This window comes from Kogia breviceps, chromosome 4, assembly GCF_026419965.1.
Source record: "Kogia breviceps isolate mKogBre1 chromosome 4, mKogBre1 haplotype 1, whole genome shotgun sequence".
Classification (NCBI taxonomy): domain Eukaryota; kingdom Metazoa; phylum Chordata; class Mammalia; order Artiodactyla; family Physeteridae; genus Kogia; species Kogia breviceps.
In genome coordinates, this window is record NC_081313.1 from 72,405,975 (window position 1) to 72,427,341 (window position 21,367).

General features: G+C 36.7%; 1 protein-coding gene across 1 annotated transcript in view; it reads left to right on the plus strand.

The window, feature by feature from the left end:
* The window catches only part of ADGRV1 (adhesion G protein-coupled receptor V1), a 558,169-nt gene that overhangs the window by 173,380 nt on the left and 363,422 nt on the right, over nt 1-21,367 (plus strand). The window contains exons 51-60 of the mRNA XM_067031321.1: nt 1,059-1,281; nt 1,614-1,818; nt 5,281-5,427; nt 7,890-8,145; nt 9,593-9,795; nt 11,514-11,690; nt 12,060-12,242; nt 14,364-14,543; nt 17,749-17,913; nt 21,115-21,232. Of these exons, the coding sequence (XP_066887422.1) occupies nt 1,059-1,281; nt 1,614-1,818; nt 5,281-5,427; nt 7,890-8,145; nt 9,593-9,795; nt 11,514-11,690; nt 12,060-12,242; nt 14,364-14,543; nt 17,749-17,913; nt 21,115-21,232 (1,857 nt within the window). The remainder of the gene's footprint in view (nt 1-1,058; nt 1,282-1,613; nt 1,819-5,280; nt 5,428-7,889; nt 8,146-9,592; nt 9,796-11,513; nt 11,691-12,059; nt 12,243-14,363; nt 14,544-17,748; nt 17,914-21,114; nt 21,233-21,367) is intronic.

Genomic DNA, 21,367 nt, shown 5'->3' on the forward strand with positions numbered 1-21,367 from the left:
TTGTCAATAGTTTTTGATATTTAAGAGTAAGGATATGGGATTTTCCAATTCAACCTATTGGCTAAAATTTTAGAAGAGACTCATGGTTTCTGGTTCTACATGTTATTTTAATGCCCAGTAAAACTTATTTGATATCTTCAGATTCCAATGTGTTTTTTCAAGTACTGGAATTTGTATGTTTCTCCATGATTTCCTACTCTTCTTCCCAGTTTTAAGTCTGAAGATTGCTTAATGGTATACACAGAGTAGTAAGCCCCCCTCCCCTCCTAATTTCTGCAGATATAAATATATGCCATTGCTTTGAACTATTAAGAGCATGCTTTCCTACTAACATTTCAGAAAGCATTGGCAGAATATACTCTAAGATCATAAATTTGTTAATATCCTTTGGACACCTTTAAGAATTTATCAGGTGGAAATAAATAAAATGATGAATGCTGTCTCTAATTAATATTCACAAGTTAAATAGAATATAACAATAAACATCCAATGTAGAAGAATAATTAAATATATTTTAAAGATCAACTCTGTAGATTAGTATCTGTATATTAAAGGCTATATAGCAAAATATAAAGCTATATATATGTATAAAATGTATACTATAAATATAGCATTAAGCTTTTTCACTAAGATTTTTTGTATTTAGACTGTGTCGATTATGAATTCATATGAATGGTGACTGGAAAGGAAAATATAAAAATGAAACATTTAGTGGTGGGATTATGAGTCTTTTTCACTTTAAAAATATCCTACCATGCTATCCAATAAATAAATATTAAGATGAATACAAAAGAGTTCAAAATTCATTTGGGTTTTATCATCCAGTGATTGTTTTTTGTTTTTTATTAAGTGGATTGTGGGTACACTGTCAGGCTGACTTGTACCTTCCACAGTATTTAAAAATTATTATTTATATCTAGTTATTTCAGAAATTGAATCATATTTAGTTACTGCAGCAATCAAAATGGAACTTAGAGAGGTGGGAGGGTTTTGCTGTGGGGAGCTGGTGAGGTGACATTCACTTTTTATTCTCGCTGCCTTTTCTTTCCTTCCTCTAGTACACATACTTCTTGTTGGCCAAACTGTGTCTGCTCTTTACTGCTGGAATTCAGAGCTGAATCAATTCTCTTTTATTCTGGAAGCACCATCTGCTTATGATGCAGCCTCTGTTACAGTAAAGTCTCTCAATTCAAGCAAGCATTTAATTGCTCTTGCGGGAGCCGTCCACTCACACACATATGAACTGGCCTATGTCTCGAGCCAGTCTGACTTCATTCCTAGGTAGGTTCAACATTTTATGCTGAATGTCTTTGTCTCACCATAATTTTATATGGTACCTAACTTCTAAGTCTTTATCTAGTGATGGAAGAATATACAAAGTATAAGAACTATTAATAAGTCAGAAGTTTGGTTATTATTCATATTTTTGATATATATTCTACCAAGTTAATTAGTGATATATGAAAATTTTGGATTAAAATTTTACTTATGAAATGTGATTTCTGCAAACTTTTAATAGTAATCAGTATTATGAGAATCTTATGATTAATCTACCATTTATATGTCTTTAATTTGTTGTAGTTGACTTATTTTATATATACTTCTTATGCTAGTTCAGGTGAATTGATATTTGAGCCTGGAGACAAAGAAGCTATAATAGCAGTAAATATCCTTGATGATACAGTTCCAGAGGAAGATGAATACTTCAGAGTTCAGCTTAAAAATCCCAAAGGAGGAGCAGAGATTGGTATTAATGGTTATGTAAAAATAACTATCCTGTCTAATGATGATGCCTATGGAGTTGTTGGATTTGCTCAGGTAAAGATTCCACACTTAGACGTCAAATGATTTATTCGTTGTATTTATTTATTAGCTGCTATCAGCACTCAGTGAATCATACTTTGAGTGTCTTAAACCTCTCTTCTTTTCCTTTCCCTGCTTCATCCCCAACTCTGCATTATAAGGTGAATTCTACTGATGATTGAAATTTACAGACTTGCACAATGGACCCTTGAGTCAACTTGTCTTAAACTTTTTTTGGTACTGATTCCTTTCTTAAGATTGAATTTGAAATGTTACCAGTTGGCCTTGGTCCAGGAGTTTGGCTCTGCTCTTACCCTTGTTTCCAGAGGGTAATGGTGAAGCAGATTCCAAATATACACTATACACTGTGTCTTGTCACGCACATCACCTACAAATATATTACTGTCCTTTTACGCCTTTGTTACTTCTGTGTATTAAGAGAAAGAGAGAGGGGCTTCCCTGGTGGCGCAGTGGTTGGGAGTCCGCCTGCCGATGCAGGGGACACGGGTTCGTGCCCCGGTCCGGGAGGACCCCACGTGCCGCGGAGCGGCTGGGCCCGTGAGCCATGGCCGCTGGGCCTGCGCGTCCGGAGCCTGTGCTCCGCAACGGGAGAGGCCACAACAGTGGCCTTTTACCCCACCTGATTGGGGTAAAAGAGAAATTTGATCCAGCTTGCACTTTTTTTTTTTTTTTTTGCTGTACGCGGGCCTCTCACTGTTGTGGCCTCTCCCTTTGCGGAGCACAGGCTCCGGACGCGCGCAGGCTCAGCGGCCATGGCTCACGGGCCCAGCCGCTCCGTGGCATGTGGGATCCTCCCGGGCCGGGGCACGAACCCGTATCCCCTGCATCAGCAGGCAGACTCTCAACCACTGCGCCACCAGGGAAGCCCCAGCTTGCACTTTTAAAGGACATTCTGTTCATAGTATTGAGACTAGATTGTAAGTGGGCAAGGACAGAAATAGACTAGGAGGCTATTGCAGTAATTCAGCAGCAAATGATAGAGCTATGGGGAGCAGGAATGTGCCTTTCACCAAGACACAACCACTGTAAGAGGAGCAGTTTGGGGGGATAAGATTGGACTTACTAATACCCTGAGTCAATTCCTTGCAAGGATCATAGGGTTACCCTGTTAACCGCTCTGTCCCATCTCTGGAGCCAAAGGCAAGTCAGCTTCCTCTGAGGCACCTCTTCCCAATAGAAATATAATATGAGCCCCTGGGTAATTCTGAGTTTTCTAGAAGCCCCATTAAAAAAGTAAAAAGAAACAGGTGAAGTCAGTTTTCATGTTATATTTCATTTAACCCAGCGTATTTGAAATATTACTGTTTCAACATGTAATCAATATAAAATTACTTATGAAATATTTCACATTGTTTTTTCCCCATATTTTGTTTTCAAATCCAGTATGCATTTTTACACTTAAAGACTAGTCACATTTCAAGTGCTCAGTAGCCACGTGTGGCCAGGAGCTGCTGTGTAGGACAGAGTAGCTCTAAGATGTGAGCTGCACGGGTAGGGTTAGAAAGAAGGAAGACAACTTCTTTCCCCACCAGGTATTAACATGACTTGTTTCCTCACTGCTGAAATGCCATCTTACAGAAAGGCCTTTTCTTGCTGAAAGTTGTGACTCCCACCTTCATTCTTTATTACAACTTAATCTTCGTTATGGCACTTACAATGGCCTGATTTGTCTATAGCCAGTTTCTTTTTACTAGAATTAAAGAGTATGAGAGCTGGCATACTGCTTTCCTCGCAGCTTTCCCTGAACCAGGCAAGTGCCTGGCACTCTGTAGGTGCTTCCCGTGAGCCTGTCATTATGCAGTTATGCAGGGGAGGAAACAGAATACTCACGGGGCCTTCTCAGGATCTCATACAACTATGGAGGCCAGAGCTGGGGCTCCTGGGGCAGAAGCCAAATGCTCTGCAGCTCAGCTTCATCTTCTCACCGGATGCTGTGCTGCAGATGGGAAGTACATTCTGTTCGTCAACTATTTAAGCATAGATCGCGCTTTATGAAGCCTGTTTCAACAGTTGTTCTAGAGACACGAAGTCACCGTGGTCTGATCTAGGTTTCTTCAATCCGTTCAGGAAAATTCCTCAATACAGGCCTCTCATGTCTGGACAGCCTGGTTCCAAGATGAGACTTAGTAGATGTTGAGAATTTCTTGAATATCTTCTGGCTGTATTAATCCTCATTTTACTAATCCTTGTTAACAGATGGCATAAAACCTGAGAGAGGCTTCTCTTTTTAAAAAGCATTTTCTTTCTTTCTTTTTTTAAAGGCATTGTCTTTTGTGAACAAATTATATGCATATTTTAAAATCAAAGCATTTTCTGTAGGAATGTGTGATTGCCTTGAGCAAGATTTTACTACTATGTAACATCTGTAACAATGTGTTAAAATGCTGTGTAAAACACTATAGGATTGGATATCTACTCAAATTAGCGTTCTAACTGGACACTTACATAAACGTAAATGAAATTTTAAAATTTCATTTAAGAAATTAATGGGGGAGTCTTTTTTTAGATTAAGTAAAAGTAAGTAAAAAGACGAGAACAATCTTACTGGAAAGATTTAAAAAAATCTTTATACTCTGTGTTCTTGCTGTATTGCCTATGGAGAAACAAAGGTGATTGTAAGAAGAGATTTTTTTGGAGTATTAATTTTGAGGAAGCGTTCATTAAATGGCTTGGCAAGAGAAGTCGCAGGCCTTGGGCAAAGAATGTTATAGTCACACAGAGGCAGAAATCAGTTTGGAACAAAGGAAAGAGGCTCAGAAGTATAGGTGAGAAGAGAGTAAGATATTCTAACATGAGGGAAAAGGATCATTCTGGCAGGAAAAGCAGTTGAAAAGACCATGAGCTAAGAATGAAACATCATCCATGGAAACATCACAGCCTATAGAAACGTTTCAGAGGATATGAATTTAAGGATAAGAGACTTTTGTAAATGATCAGAAAGAGCTCACTGCTTCTCATGATGTCATTACATTTGGATGGGTCCTTGAGGACCACATAGACCAAACACTTATTTCACAAACAGGAAACAAAGACCTAGAGGGATTGCCAGGACTTAACATAGGGGAAGAAGAAGATTTCTCTGTTCTCCTGACTCTCTCTATGACACTTCTGTTGTATAAGCTATTTACATGCTATGTATACTCCTTTTAAAAATGTGTATGCTTTCTGAGTATAAAAATAATATGTTTATTGAAGAAAATTTGAAAAATATAGAACCTGGAAAAAAAATCCTATAAAAATTAACCTTTTCATTTACTTTAATTTAGTCTTTTACTTATTCAGACATGCATGTTTTAGAGTAAAATCATGGTCATCCTATATTTTTTAAATATTGTTTTTTACATAATATGTCACGTTGCTTAGTACTGTGAAGTTTGCAAATGCATAATAGCATGACCTAAAAATCTGCTTAGATGATTTCAAATGACCCCTTATGACTTCCTGTGTATTTTTCAGAATTCGTTATATAAACAGGTGGAGGAAATGGAGCAAGATAGCCTAGTAACCTTGAACGTTGAACGCTTAAAAGGAACATACGGTCGTATAACTGTAGCATGGGAAGCTGACAGAAGTATTAGTGATATATTTCCTACCTCAGGAGTGGTATGTAATTTACAAAATTATAGGAGAGTCACTTTTAAATTATGGTTACTGTTGATGCATGGGACCAAACCCTATCTTGTGGGTGAAGTGTTTGAGTTTGACCATGTCAGCATTGGATTCCTCCTAATCACCATAGAGAGGGATACAAGTTAAGGTTAGTTTTATTGTTGTGATTCTTCTTTTTTCCCTATAATACCAAAATTATCTGTAAAAACATCATCCCTTTTGAGATTCAATACACTGGTTGGCCAAATTATGGATGCATTACACTGTCAGAAAGATAAAACTAATCCAGCTGGGGCTGGAAATGTGGTTTCGAGATTTGGGTAGAATAGAAGCAGTAAATAGGGAACACGTCCAGGGAAATAACCGGAAGTATGGAAAAGTAGACCAGAGTTGCTCAGTGATGTAGGTTGAGTTTCCTATAAATAGACTCTGAGATTGAGAGTTGTGGGCCAAAAGTTCATTGGGAAGAGCATGTATAACGAAGTGAGGAAGGCAATCATGTGCAGAGGGAGAATTTGATCCACAGACAGTTGTCCCTGAGGTTAAGTTTATGAGGGATTTTTGGAGCTGAGCTTGTCCTTTGGAGTTGTTTCCAGTTGGGGTGAGGGGATATAATGTTGCATCCTGTTTTAGCTGTCCTTGACCTCTGGTCACCTTTTGGTTGAGGCAAAACCTGGGGTGAAGAATATTATGGCAGATTTTATTGCAGTGAATATTTACTTTATTCAAGCTACCAAAACTGTAAGTTGTATCTCTCAGGTTCTGTGTGTTCTGAATTATAATGTTTCCCCAATTAATATTTCTTATATAAGCATGATTAAAATTATTTCTAATTTAAATACACAATAGTATCTTAGGTAGGGACTGTATTTGTTAAAAATTTATGTATTTATTTTGTTTTATTTATTTTTGGCTGTGTTGGGTATTTGTTGCTGTGCACGGGCTTTCTCTAGTTGTGGTGAGCAGGGGCTACTCTTTTTTTTTTTTTTTTTTTTTGTGATACGCGGGCCTCTCACTGTTGTGGCCTCTCCCGTTGCGGAGCGCAGGCTCCGGACGCGCAGGCTCAGCGGCCATGGCTCACGGACCCAGCCGCTCGGCGGCATGTGGGATCTTCCCGGACCGGGGCACGAACCCGTGTCCCCTGTATCGGCAGGCGGATTCTCAACCACTGCGCCACCAGGGAAGCCCCGGGGGCTACTCTTCGTTGCAGTGTGCGGGCTTCTCATTGTGGTGGCTCCTCTTGTTGCGGAGCATGGGCTCTAGGTGCGTGGACTTCAGTAGTTATGGCGCACAGACTCAGTAGTTGTGGCTCACGGGCTCTAGAGCGCAGGATCAGTAGTTGTGGCACACGGGCTTAGTGGCTCCGTGGCATGTGGGATCTTCCCAGACCAGGGCTCAAACCCGTGTCCCCTGCATTGGCAGGCAGATTCTTAACCACTGCGCCACCAGGGAAGCCCTGGACTATATTTTGGAAGAGAATTATCTTATCCAAAGATCAATAAGTTCTGTAAAGGGCCAGATAGTAAATATTTTAGACATTGAGGGCTATATGTTCTCTTTCCCAGCTATCAGCTTTGCCCTTGTAGCACAAGGGCAGCAATAGACAGTATGTTATCAAATGACCTTTTCTGTTTTCCAATAAAGCTTAATTTATAAAAAATGGATTTGACCAAAGGGCAGTAGTTTTCTGACTCCTGATTTTATTAATAAAGCTCTTGAGTTTTCATCCTGAAGTGCCTTCTCTAGGTAGAGAGATGAGTGTCAGCAAAATAGACCTGTAATGCTAGTTTGAATTGTTGTAAATATATGTATCCCTATTACTAGAGAATAAAGTCTGAAATGGGGAAAAAAGGGAAATAACATTCAAGAAGCAGACAGAAGCCCTATCAGAAAGGACTTCAGATGCTTTTAGCAAATTTAGGTTTGACTCTTCAGACAGTGGAGACCCAGGACGAGAGAGAGACTCTGATTTGTATCTCTGCCTATCTGTCTCTCTCTATTTCTATTTTGATTGATTCATTGTTAAATAATACATCTATTCAGAGTTTAGGTGAGGGATGTAGCACTCCTAGCAAAAGTTTTGTAGAGAAAAATGTTTAAACTATATGCCACCTTCTTTAATGATTTTAGATTTTTATATATGGTATCCAGGACTTAAATTTCCAGAAAGAGTATGTACTCAATATTTTATTAAGAAGGTAGGTTTCAGGATAGGACAGTTTGGCTACCTGTTTTATTAGCTAAGTTTTAGTAGTGGTTTACTTTTTGTTTTTCCTAACAATCTTCTACTTCTCATGTGAAAGGCATTTGATTGATTTGTAGGATCATATTATGTTGCTTAAATATCTCATTATTTAAGATATGGTCAATATTAAAAGATAATCTAACCTTTTGATATTCTTACTGCACAGTGATAAGTAGAATATAAATAAAATCTTCTTTCTTTAAAATTTTAGATTTCATTTTCTGAAGGCCAGGCACTGTCTACAATTACTCTGACTGTTCTTGCTGATGACCTACCAGAGTTGTCAGAGATTGTGATTGTAACACTCATCCGTATTATCACAGAAGGGGTTGAGGACCCATCTAAAGGTGCTACTATTGATCAGAAAAGAAACAAGTCTGTGATAACCACTCTGCCCAATGACTCGCCCTATGGCTTGGTGGGCTGGCATGCTGAGTCTCTCTTCATTAGAGTAGCAGAGCCTAAAGGTAAATCTTGTTAAATATTTTTCAGGTTCTAGTAAGTTTTATTGGATGACTTAATTCTAATATTTACTAGGGATGTAAGTTTCTTTTTACATGATATTTTTCAGTTTGACAGGTCATACTCAATCCTTTTTTACTTTTTTAATTAAATTTTCTGATCATGTCATTACACAGTGATATGGCTATATGAAATACTTTTACTTTTTGAGACATTACTGTCATAATAGAAATAATAATATTTTAGTAAATCTTTATAGTAGAAGTGTTTGGTTTTTATTTTACGTTCTCTTTTTAGTTTTTGATATATCTGTTCTCTTTCCTCACTCAGATTTCTCCGCTCTAGATTTTCAATAGTTATAGAAAACAATGAGCAGCACAGAGAAATGCATGTGGTACTTGAGGTGTTAATTATTAAATCCAAAGCAGTAATTAGAATAATATTTTTTTCTGTGAAGCGTAAGTGATCAGTGCCTCTTTTCCTGTTTCATTTGAGCTTAGTGTTGACATCTTTGTCTAAATGACTATTCTTATCAACTGTAGAATAAATAGATTTTTATAGATAAAGGTCATTTGACTTATTTGAATAAAGGGTTATATATAATATATATGTATTAAGAATATGTGAAGGCTCTAAAATTTTCAGATAGGAACATGGACGTCTTTCAAGGACCTTTTATTTAAATAGTTGATGGAAAAAAATGATGTGTAATTTGCATCTAGGTCTTTATATATCTGTATATATCGGAATAGAAAGAGCAATCTTAAAATAAAATGATCTGTTAGTTTATCCATTCAACAATCGTTTTTGAAGCACCTAGTAAGTACCAGAAATTGTGCTATGTGTTCTGGAAACAAAGACATGGTATTTGGTCATTAGAAATTCACAGACTGGTAGGGAAATTGACAAGCATTTTTTTCATTTATATAGAAAATTAAATTTTAAAAATCTAAGAAATGAAATACAAAATACGTGCTGAGAAATACTTTGAGCTTTGTGATAGCCACCTTTACTGTAAGAACGAAATTGCTCTTCTAATGATTAGTTATTAAATGATGACTCTGTGTGCTTAATTTTTCATTTTCAAAGAATCTTCCTAGCATTTGTAATTAGCCCCTCTGCTCAACCAGCAGGTATGCACTTTCCTAACATTTTCAGCAGTTTCTGTTAAAGTGCATGACATGTGCAACATAGGAGAGTGAATTAGAGTACCAGAAGTGAGGGTTTAGAACTGGGATACAATGCTAACAGCGTGTGGTGATTCTCAGCACAACTTTGGAGACAAGGTGGATAAAACACTAAATACTCCTTGGGAGTATACATTGTATTTGTTTTACCCCTCTTTTTTACCTGTCTGAAAGGGGTAGTGCAGAACACTCTATCCTAAGTGCTTGGAATAGCATCAACAGCAAATAGAAACGCTTACTTACTTAAGGCATGTCTGTCTCACAGAGAACATCACCACTCTTCAGTTACAAATTGTTCGAAATAAAGGACTACTTGGAGACATAGCCATTCAGTTGGTAGCTAAACCCAATTTCTTACTGCACGTCAGTAATCAAGCCACTGAGAATGAAGATTATGTGCTACAAGAAACAATGATAATAATGAAAGAAAACATAAAAGAAACTTATGTCAAAGTTGCCATTTTGCCGGTGAGTCTAAGGCTGCAATGAATGTGATGTAAAATAAAGGAAAATACTCTTGAAGATAAAAATGTGATGCTCTTAAAGGTAAAATCTTTAAAAAGGGTGCTTTTTATTTTTTTTAATTTTTTATTTATTTTTTTTTTTGCGGTATGCGGGCCTCTCACTGTTGTGGCCTCTCCCATTGCGGAGCACAGGCTCCGGACGCGCAGGCCTAGTGGCCATGGCTCACGGGCTTAGTTGCTCCACGGCATGTGGGATCTTCCCGGACCAGGGCACGAACCCGTGTCTCCTGCATCGGCAGGCGGATTCTCAACCACTGCGCCACCAGGGAAGCCCCAAAAAGGGTGCTTTTTAAATATAAAGATACAAGTACTCTAATGCTCCCAGTCCACCCTAATATTTAATAATGAATGACTATTTAATAACTGAAAGATAAAATAACAGGTGTATTAATTGTTTATATTTATTTGTGAACTGGAATATTGTTTGAATGAACTTTGAAGCATTGAATCTGGATTGATTATGTCTGGTTGGACCCTCTATTCTGTTGCTTTGTTAGTTGTTTTCAACTAATGATTGAATGAATAAAATAGCCAAGTCAATCTGGTTATTTTTAGTATTGGTTTTATAGGACAATGTTTTCATTCCATGATACAATCACTTGAATTAAGATTAGTCTTCAGATGGGGTTTAGATCTGGTTTAGTGCTCTCGCTCTTTCTCTCCTTCGCCTAAAGAGAATGTGTATATACGTCTGTAGTGATGCCCAAGAAACTGAAATTTGTTAATAGTATTATCACTAATATATAATTAAATAGTGTATTTACATGTTATAGTCCTACATATAATATTAATTATTATCATATCCTATTAAATAAATATAATACTGTATAATAACATTAGTGTTATTAATAGTGGTATTAGTGGTATTAGGTAATAGTGGCTTCTGGAGAGGACATTCTGGAAAGATGTAAGGGATGGGGCAGAGCAGAGGTTTCCTTTCCTTTTCTCTAAGTATTCTTCCTATCTTTTGAAATTTTTTATTACCTATTGAAAAATAAGGTAACAATTTTTAAAAAGTTAATTAAAATATAGGATTATAATTAGATTTACAAGTCCAGAGCTTTCACTTTTTAACATGTATGTAGCATTTACCAGTTTCTCCTAAATTGAGGGGATGTTATATATGTAAAACATATTCAGTAGGATGTGGTCAAAATTGTAGATAGATACTTTTTTTTTTTTTTTTTTTTGCGGTTACGCGGGCCTCTCACTGCTGTGGCCTCTCCCGTTGCGGAGCACAGGCTCTGGACGCGCAGGCTCAGCGGGCATGGCTCACGGGCCCAGCCGCTCCGCGGCATGTGGGATCTTCCCGGACCGGGGCACGAACCCGTGTCCCCTGCATCGGCAGGCGGACTCTCAACCACTTTGCCACCAGGGAAGCCCTAGGATAGATACTTTTAAAAAAATATTTTACTTGCTCATGAGTAAGTGGCTTCCATGGAAACATCACCGATAAGGTTGAATAACCCCTAAGATTCTGAAGTTGTCAGTGGGGATGTACTAATATATAAAAAGGAATCTTTTTTTATATGTGTGGTAGAGCTGCCCATGCCTGTGGACAGTCATTCTTTACTGAAAAATATTGTATTTCCAATGCAAGTCAAATATATTAAAAAAAATAAAACACCATCTCTCTCCCTTCCCCCTGTTCCTTACCCCCAGGATGATGCTCCCGAGCTGGAGGAAGGGTTTACTGTCAACATCACTGAGGTGTACCTGGTGAACTCTGACTTCTCTGCAGGACAGCCAAGTGTGCGGAGGCCTGGGATGGAAATAGTTGAGATAATGATTGAAGAAAATGATGATCCCAGAGGAATTTTTAAGTTTCATGTTACCAGAGTGAGAAGAACTTTCACATATTTATAGTAATAACCAAAGCTTGTACCTGCTGATTTGGCCAGTATCGTATATTTTCTGAAAAATAATTGACTTTTCTTGTAGCTATTAATAAATACCCGTCTTAAAGTTTTTCTTATAGACTAATTCTTAGTTCTCTTTGAGCTAGAACAAAGGATTAAGCAAGTTTATTTACATTACATTTAAATGTAAAAGTTCTGTAGACCGAATATGCATACTTATAGTCAACTATTGATTTCTACCTTGAAGAGTGAAGTATAAGAACTAATAGTAGAAATAATAAGTTTAGAAAGTGATGACTTATATGAGTTACTTTTGTCTTGCATTTTAACTTATATTCTTTATTTAAAGGATGTTGGTGGAGTTATAACTGCCTATGAGGTACCTCCACCCCTGAACATTCTTCAAGTTCCTGTAGTCCGGCAGGCTGGAAGCTTTGGGGCAGTAACTGTTTATTGGAAAGCAACACTGGACAGTGCTGGCCTGGAAGACTTTAAGCCATCTCACGGGATTCTTGAATTTGCAGATAGACAAGTATGCTAGTTATAGACATATTAACATTTTTTGGTTGTACTTGAAACATTTTATAGGCATCCACCAAATGAATGTGCAGTAGTGATTGCTGAATGTATTAAATTCTAAATTTCCATGTCAAGCCAACAGAGATATGGTTAGTTAATGTATAATTTTTTAATGGACATGGGAAGGAATATAAATAGGCAAGAATCTTACCCTCTCTGAAATTCCCCATCTTACTCTATTTTAAATAGAAGTTGTAAAATGATAATAACTGGCTTAGAAGTACCTAAGAATGTATAAAATACTGCCTGATGAACTAGACTATTCCTATGAACTTTAGGTTTTATATTCTATTTATTTCTTAATTATTATAAATATAAATTTTTTTAGGATTTGCAGTAGAAGTGTATGCATTTATTACTAAAGACATTTATTATTATGTAAATTTATTATTATCCAAAGATTTTTTTACAATTAAGAAACACTAAAATGATGGAAAAGGAGCAAAGTAGTTAAAACTGGAAAAAATTGAAGAACAGTATTGTAGATTTGGGCCAACCAATCTTAAAAATTACAAAATATTCCTTAAGAATTGTAAGCTTGTGAACTGGGCATTTTGCAATATGTAAGACTATAAGGTGTTTTGATAAATTTTTAAGTCAGTAAGTGGAAGAGCATGTGAACAACCATGAAAATGTTAGTAACTTCAAATAGCAGTATCTATTTACCTGCAGTCTGATTTTGCCTGCACAGATTTGCACAGTGTGCATCAACTTATTAGTTGCTGTTAGGGAGATAGGAAATACTGCTAAAAGATAAGCATACAGATCTAGATTTTCCTACACACGAAGGTCTGTTGTTAATATTTGAAATCATGAGATTTTAACAAATTTAAGACTAAAACATTTCCTACTAAAAGGAGGGGAAATGCAGATTTTCATGTTAAAAGTAGAAACAAATAAATTGATTTTTCATTGAAGTAACCTTCCAACTTTATATTATCAGGACTTTATTCTTTTCATGAAGTTAAAGTCCCATCACTTAGCAGCACCCTTAGGATCATCATCATTCTTAAATTTAACATCCTGTAGGGAAAGTATTCTGTGTTCTACAGTACTGATTTGAGGTACAGACATTTTGACAAGCTTATATTTTAGCATTTGATTTTGTTCAGGTTTCTCTTTCTCTGAATGTGACATCCAGATTTCTCACTTTTCTCTGTTACTATATTTAAAGGTGGATTTAGGTAGGAAAACTTCATTTTTTGTTAAATGTCTGTGTCATTTCCCTTTGGGATACAGAAAATATTTTAAATATGGACATACAGCTGGGTTATTTTTATGACTAATAGTGAAATCACAAGCTGGACCAAAGTTTTACTCATTTTTAAGTTATAAAAACTTTTAACATAGATCCAGACAGATGAATGAACTCTTGATCACAGAGTTCTAAAAACATGAAATTTGGGTTTTCTTCCTGCCTTTTTCCCTACATTACAAGAACAGTAATTTGAAACCAAAGGGATTTATTCTAGTTACAGAAGACAGTAATAATTTATATGGTACCATTTTATATCAGGTCGTATTAATGCTAAGTATACTAAAATTTATGTTTGTGCAATGGTTATTAGAGCCTGCATGACATTTTAGATATTTTTCTTCAAGAGTAAGCCTTCATTGTTTTTTTGAATCTATATATTATCCTATATTTTATTACATATATAATTTCCTTTATCTTGGAAACAATAGACTGAAAAGTTTTGACTTTGAAATACTATAAATATATGACTATTTTTTTTTAATTTTTAAATTTTTATAGAAAATTTTTGGCTGCACTGCACGGCTTCTGGGATCTTGGTTCCCTGACCAAGGATTGAACCCAGGCCCTCGGTAGTTGGAGCGCAGAGTCCTAACCACTGCTGTGGTTAGGGAATTCCCTGACTTTAAAATAGTATTATGAACACCACAGGCAAAAATTCCTGCTTTTTTCTTTGGTACTATATTTCTGAGTTTCAACTAAAAAGTTAAAATATATGCGATAAAAAATTTCTATTACATTTTACCCTCTCTGCCTCTCTCCCTCCCTTTTTCCTTCTCTCCCTCCCTCTTTTCCTTCTTTCCTTCTTTTCTTTTATAGGTTATCGCAGTGATAGAAATCACCATAATTGATGATGCTGAATTTGAACTCATGGAGATATTTAATATTTCCTTAATCAGGGTGGCTGGAGGTGGCAGACTTGGAGAAGATGTTGTGGTAACTGTTGTTATTCCACAGAATGATTCTCCATTTGGAGTGTTTGGATTTGAAGAAAAGACTGTAAGTGAAATATATCAGGAAGGGGGGTGCCTTCCCCTAGGCTAATTTTTCATGTAATATATAGTAGAAAGGTCTTTTTCTTTTTTTAAAAAAAAAAAACCTCTGCATTACTCTACTTACAGTTCTTTTCTCAAGGCTCTTTTGAGTTGGCTATTGAATTTGGGGCCAATCTGCTAACCTGTGCACACAGTTTGATAGTAGTGAGAGCTCTTAACATCAGGCAGTTACAAAGGAGTGTAATAGACTTCGAGGTACTTTTTGTCTATACATTCTGTTCTATACCAGCTCTGCTACCAGACTGCCATACTGGTTACAAGGCAGGATTCTGTCGTGCTCCGGTTTTACACCCCAGGAATGGATTTAGCTGAGGAGGGATTTATATTTCCCACCTTTCAGGCCCTCTATCTTGATTTATATTGAAAAAAACACTACAGTCACCCCAGCTCCTGTGTTTCTCTGTCTTTCTTCTCTCTCTCCCCTCTTACTTCTCATTGGCTGCCTACTTCTAAGACCTGCAGGAGTGAGCCTAATTATTATTGGTTCAACCCCTGAGAGAGAAAAAAAAGCTTTGGCTAGTACAAAATTATCTCTCTACCTTAACTATACAATGAGGTGCTATAAACTATATCATAATTATTATGACATAATGATTATATCATCATCATTATGACTTACCTTTCAAAGGAAATTTCAAGATGAAACAATCATATAAATATTTAGATAATTTTGATAGACATAGCAACTTTTCTGGCTCCTTTGTCACCATTCCCTTTTCTTAATCACTTATAGGTAATCAGTAATTCACCATAGATCATTTTAAATAGTAGCAAATTGTCTAATGTCTATTGTCTTTACTGTTCAGTGGATGCAAGGCTAGACCTGCAACTTGCCTATCAGGGCTGGGCTTCCTAGATGCTCCAAAATTTAGATAAAGCCTAATAATTGCCTAATTATTTGATCATTGAAATTTCAACTTCATAAGAAAATGGAAACTATAAAAGGAACAGAACCCTTCTACTGCTGTAGCCTATTTGAGACTCTTTTTCTTCCTTGAGAAAGGAATGAGCAGAAATAAGTGTTTGTAAAGAGTGATAGAATCATAAAAGAGTAGCTGTGAATGTTTTCTAGGCAACCTAAAAAGTCTGGAAAATACAAGATGTATAAAGAAAAGAGTAAAAGTACCCATAATATTATTGCTGTAAGATAGATATCATTAGTATTTTGTTATATTTCCATCCAGGCCTTCTTTGCATATATGCAGAGAAATATTTTAATATATACAAGTATGTAATTTATTTTTATAAATGTATTAAATGTACTAAAAATGTATTCTCTATTACCTTCTGAGGTTAGAGAAAAGGTTCAGGGTTTAAGTAGTCCAACCTCCAACTGATGAAATGTTATAATGTTTTTGCTTTTAACTTTGTCACACTTTTGGACTTAGCCATTGGATGGTATATTTACAGGTTTCTCTCACCTTTTGAGAAAATGAAGGAGTTATGCTACTATTCATAAATAATTTCTGTTTATTCGTTTTATCTTAACTGCTGTCGTAAACCTTACTGCAATAACTTTAGTGCATCTTTGATCTGGGAACTACTGTCTTATTGTAATAGCCTCAGATTTCCAACTTGTCTTATAGTCTAAAAGTAAGATTTAAGGTACCCAAACCCTTGTTGTGAGGAGTGAGTTGATACATGTAAAGCACATATAATTGGGCTTTACCCTCAATAGGTGTCAATTGCTGTTTTAATTGTTGATAATATTAGTAGTAGCTTATGGCTCAGCCCTTTGTGGCTACTTTCCTTGTGTCCTATCTTTCTTATAGCCAATAGCTCTTAATAACTTGGAGTTTATCTTTTAACCTGTATCTAAGATACACAATATTGTGTGCATAGTGAACATTCTGGTAGCATTATTTGGTGAGACAGATTATATTCAGAACTGAAGAACACTGAGAAAGGATTATTGGTATTAATCTGTCAAAATTAATAAGCTTCTCACACGGAAATGTGCTGAGTATACCAAAGCACTGAGAATCGCAGAGACTCCTGGAAATATGCTTGTGAAACTGAAACTAGAATATTATTATCTATGGAAATGAAAAGGACTTATATACGCAGTTTGTTTATAATGGATTTTTTTTCTTTCTCACTTTGCTTTTTTCTTACTTGATATTTCTGGTGTCTGAGGAGTGCAGCACTGTGTGTGGAGTCAAAACATCTGAACTAAATCCCAGGCTCCTTTTCTCCAAATACATGGAGAAATGTTTGGAGAAAAGGAGCCTGGGATTTAGGCTCCTTTATATACATGGAGAATATATACATGGATATATATACATGGATAATACATATCTGTGCTCCTCAGCTTTCTTAGAGTTTTTGTGAGGCTTAAATAAGATAAAGTATGTGCAAGAACTGACACATAATAGAAGCTCAACAAATATCAACAAATATCAGTTGGATCCAAATCCCTACTCTTGGCACCAATGCAAAATCTCATGAAAAAAAACCCCAAGAATATTGAATTATACACTTGTTAAGTGTCTTTCTTGAAAATGGAAAGCATCGTGTTATATTTTTGTATTTACACAACAAGTGCATAGTATAGGCTCAGTTTGGACTTTGCTTCACAGAGTCAATAATTGTAATTCATATTAGGTCTGTATTACGTGGGGAGCCTGACTGCCATAAAAAGAACCCCAGTTCCTTAATATCATAAGAGTTTATTTCTTCTTTATGCAAAAGTCTTACATCACTGTTCCTAGTTGGGGTCTTATGGACCCCTCTTTTCCAACTGGCATCTCAGGCACCAGTGTCTCTCCATCTGTGACTCTGTCCTCCTCTAGTCATCCAGCAAATGGAGAAAGAGGGAATGTGGAAGATTGTGTGGGAAGTTGATGGCCAGACTATGATTAGCATACTTCACTTCTGCCTGTATTCTTTTGACCAGAATTCAGTCACAAGCTCCACCTAATTGCAGAAGGGGCTAGGAAATGCCAAGTAGCTGATTGTCCAGGGCAAAAAGGGAATGGGATTTGGTGAAACATTTTTTTTCTGCCACATGATTGTAACATGCTGTGATTAGAGTTCTAAATTCAAAACTTGCAGTCATTGAGAAGAGAAATGAGATTCTGTTTGTCCTTCCTGCTGCTTTTCGCTGTCTCTTTTTTTTTTTAACCTTACTGGATTTTCTTTTTTTTCAGGTAATGGTTGATGAATCCGTTTTGTCTGATGACCCTGATTCATATGTGACATTGACAGTTGTCCGGTCCCCAGGAGGAAAAGGAGCCATCCGACTTCAGTGGACCATAGATGAGATGGCTAAAGATGATCTCAGTCCTTTGAATGGGACACTTCATTTTGATGAGGTATAATCGTCATCAGGACTCCTGTAGTTTTTTTCTAATTTTTCTTTGTTTGATTTTCTGACTTTTTTGAAATCATATGCACCATGGAGAAAAATCACAGACACACACACACACCCCACCCCAAGATGTCTTAAATTTAATTCAGACACTACCTACATCCCTCCCTGACTGAGGGCAAAACCAGTCAACTGAGCCGGACATCTGGGTGTCATCCCCATCTCTCCCCATTCTGTAACTCTTGCATATATTTGACAGCTGAGTGTAGTCAGTTTTCCCTTTTACATACCCTTTCTGTTCCTCCTACTCTGTCATGGCTGTGACAGTCCGTGCCTCCATCATCTTTCCTTGGATGGTCCTTTAACTGATATTCCCACTCCAAGTCTTTTCCCTTTTCTGTCCAGTATCCGTGCCACTGAGTAGGGTTATTTTTCTATAAGGAAGATCTCATTATGCCACTCCCTGCTTAAAATGATCCAGTGGTGGAGTCTTACCCACAGAACTTCAGGCTCTGAAATGTGGAACACAGAGCCTCTCAGAGGGACTCCTGGCTGTACCTTCCTCCCAGTTAATCTGAGCACAGAGTTTCACTGTGAATGCAGTGTAACCAGAACCAAGGAGCATTTATCTATCAAACTCTGAACTCTTTTCCTGGAAGGAGGGATGGAGAGGTGGAAGAGAATTGACAGGCTGATTCTTAAATCCATATGGAAATGCAAAAGACCAAGAATAGTCTCAGAAACTCACAAAGAAGAATGGAGGGTGCCCCTCCCTAACTAAACTTAAGATAATATGTAGCACAGGTAAATGTGATAGTATGATATTGGCTCTGGGATAGACAAATAGACCAAAGAGAAGAAACTGGAGAGTCCAGATTTATCAATCTTTTATGGTTTTTGCTTTCATGTTTGCATAAATCTTTCCTAAATTAGTAAAAACGAAAGCAAAAGGAAATTAGTTAAAAAGCAGAAAAACAGTAGAACTGATGAATAAGTTTTTAAAAAAGCAACAAAAAATAGCCTCACGAAATAAGAACAATCAAGAAAGAACCATCAAAAGAGAAAGTATGAAATTTTGAGATTACTTTGTACATATCTAGACAAAGGAATGTAAACATCTATATAAAATTGGCTCTAATAGGTAAATAGTAGATATAGAAAGTCTAAGCAGATGAATTTCAATAAACGAAATAGAATTTAAAAAATTAAATAGAGTAGAAGGTCCCCAAGGTGGTTTTCTAAAAGAAATATGACCAAACATGTAAAGTTAAGATGATCCCAATGAAACATGGTCAGTCTATGTTTTTTTTGAGTCTATTGACCTTTTATCAGAGCTTTCAACACCAAACAACACAAAAGCAAATAATTTTTTTTCATTCAGTTTTCTAATAGGTGATGAATAAATTAATCAGTGATGCCCTCTGGCAATCCATTTACCACGTAGACATTCTGCCACCTTTTTTTTTTTTTTTTTTTTTTTTTTTTCTTTCGGTATGCGGGCCTCTCACTGTTGTGGCCTCTCCTGTTGCGGAGCACAGGCTCCAGACACGCAGGCCTAGCGGCCATGGCTCACGGGCTTAGTTGCTCCGCGGCATGTGGGATCTTCCCGGACCAGGTCACGAACCCGTGTCTCCTGCATCGGCAGGCGGATTCTCAACCACTGCGCCATCAGGGAAGCCCTCTGCCACCATTTTTGAGGTGTTGGTTACTCTAATGGAATTAAAGATCTCAAGCCAGATGGCACAGATATTTCATCCACTCATTTCTTAGGTTCTGATAAACGATGGCTCAAGAAACATCTCTGCTGCATGCCCTAAACCTCTATAACTTCTCACTTGTCATGAGAAGAATTTAGAAATTACTTTGAAATTTCTTTAAAGATTTTCCATAGTAATAATGAGCAGTTATTTCCCAGTTACTAGATCTAATTCCCAGATATTAGAAAGATTTTCTGGTGTTGAGCAGGATATCCGTACCCAAATAGAAAATAGTCTGATCTTTACCCCAGGGAATAAGGCCATTCTTGTTCAGAGTACTGCATCAGGAGAGGTGAGTTTATGGGTCACCCTGGACTTGACCCTCTCCATCTTGTTCTTTGCTTACCAACCTGGTGTGTTCCATGTACCTCTGCATAATAGCTTTATTGTTCTTGTATACTCAGCTACTGACGTACCTATGTCTCCATTCTAACAAATTGCTTTGTAGCTAAGCACATAGTTCAGAGCTGCTAATTGACAATGTGCAAAGAGTAAAAGGGATGGGAGTGATTAATTGCATCCCAGGAATTATCGATTTTCCATTAGTGCATTTAATAAGGTCTGAGGCAGGAAGTATACATTTTCCTAGCAGCTCTTATAAAATTTTTAAGAAGTAAAGTTACTGTAAAATATAAAAAAAGGACTCTTATGAAGAGAGGACAGCTTGAGTGAAGAGATTAGAATAACGCTTTTAATAATAAAAATCTCAAAGAAGAGATTTAGTTCCGCAGTTGCGGAACTAAGATGTACATAAGAAGCAATAAACAGAATTCAAACTGTAGAAAATTAATCAGTGATGCATAGGACAAATTTGAGTTTTTTTAATCAGCATACGGAGGAGGCAGTAAAGATAAAAGTGATTTCTGTCACTGTTATGTCTCGAAGTATTAAGCTGGTTGTCTTCTATATATTTGCTTTTCCTTATTCTTTCTCTTCCAGCCTACCCTGAAAACTTAGCACATGTTCCAAGAAATTACTGAGCTAAGTTTAAGCCAAGAGAGGGAAGGAATAATAGTGAAAATGCTTGAGACCAATACCTATGGAGGGAATGGGAAGGAAGCAGGAGTGGATAGAGGGCAAGGAGTAAAAATGGGTAGTAGAAAGATAACCTTTATAAGTATTAAACCTATGACGTTCATCTATTTACATCATGCTGTGACCATTTAATTCTAAGTGATCGAACTTTCAATGGTTGAAAACTTTCAGGAAATTTAAAAGTTGTGTTAACATTTCCCCCCTTTTTCCTATTACAAACCTTAATCGGACTTATGCTCAGAGCTAATTTTTACGTAGTAATTCTCTCTAGCAGAAACTGATAATTCTAGGGCACAGAAAGGACACACTTTAAAAAATGCTTATGAACATAAATGGTATTCTGCTAATGAGAACATTTGAAACTTAACTTTGGTCAATCTGGAAAATGTGTTATTCCTCCTCATTTGATGTAGACTGAGTCCCAGAAGACCATTGTGTTGTACACACTTCAAGACGCCATGTTGGAGGAGGACAGGACTTTCACCATTCAGCTGGTACCAGTTGATGAGGTAGAAATATCTCCAATAAAAGGTAAGAAAAATCAACATTTTTGGAAATTAAAAAGTAGATTTTTAGAAAAATGTAACCAGATAATCAGTAGTTACAAAGATTGGTAGTATTTGTTTTTATAATTCCTAAAACATTTTCTAAATCATAAAGATGTTA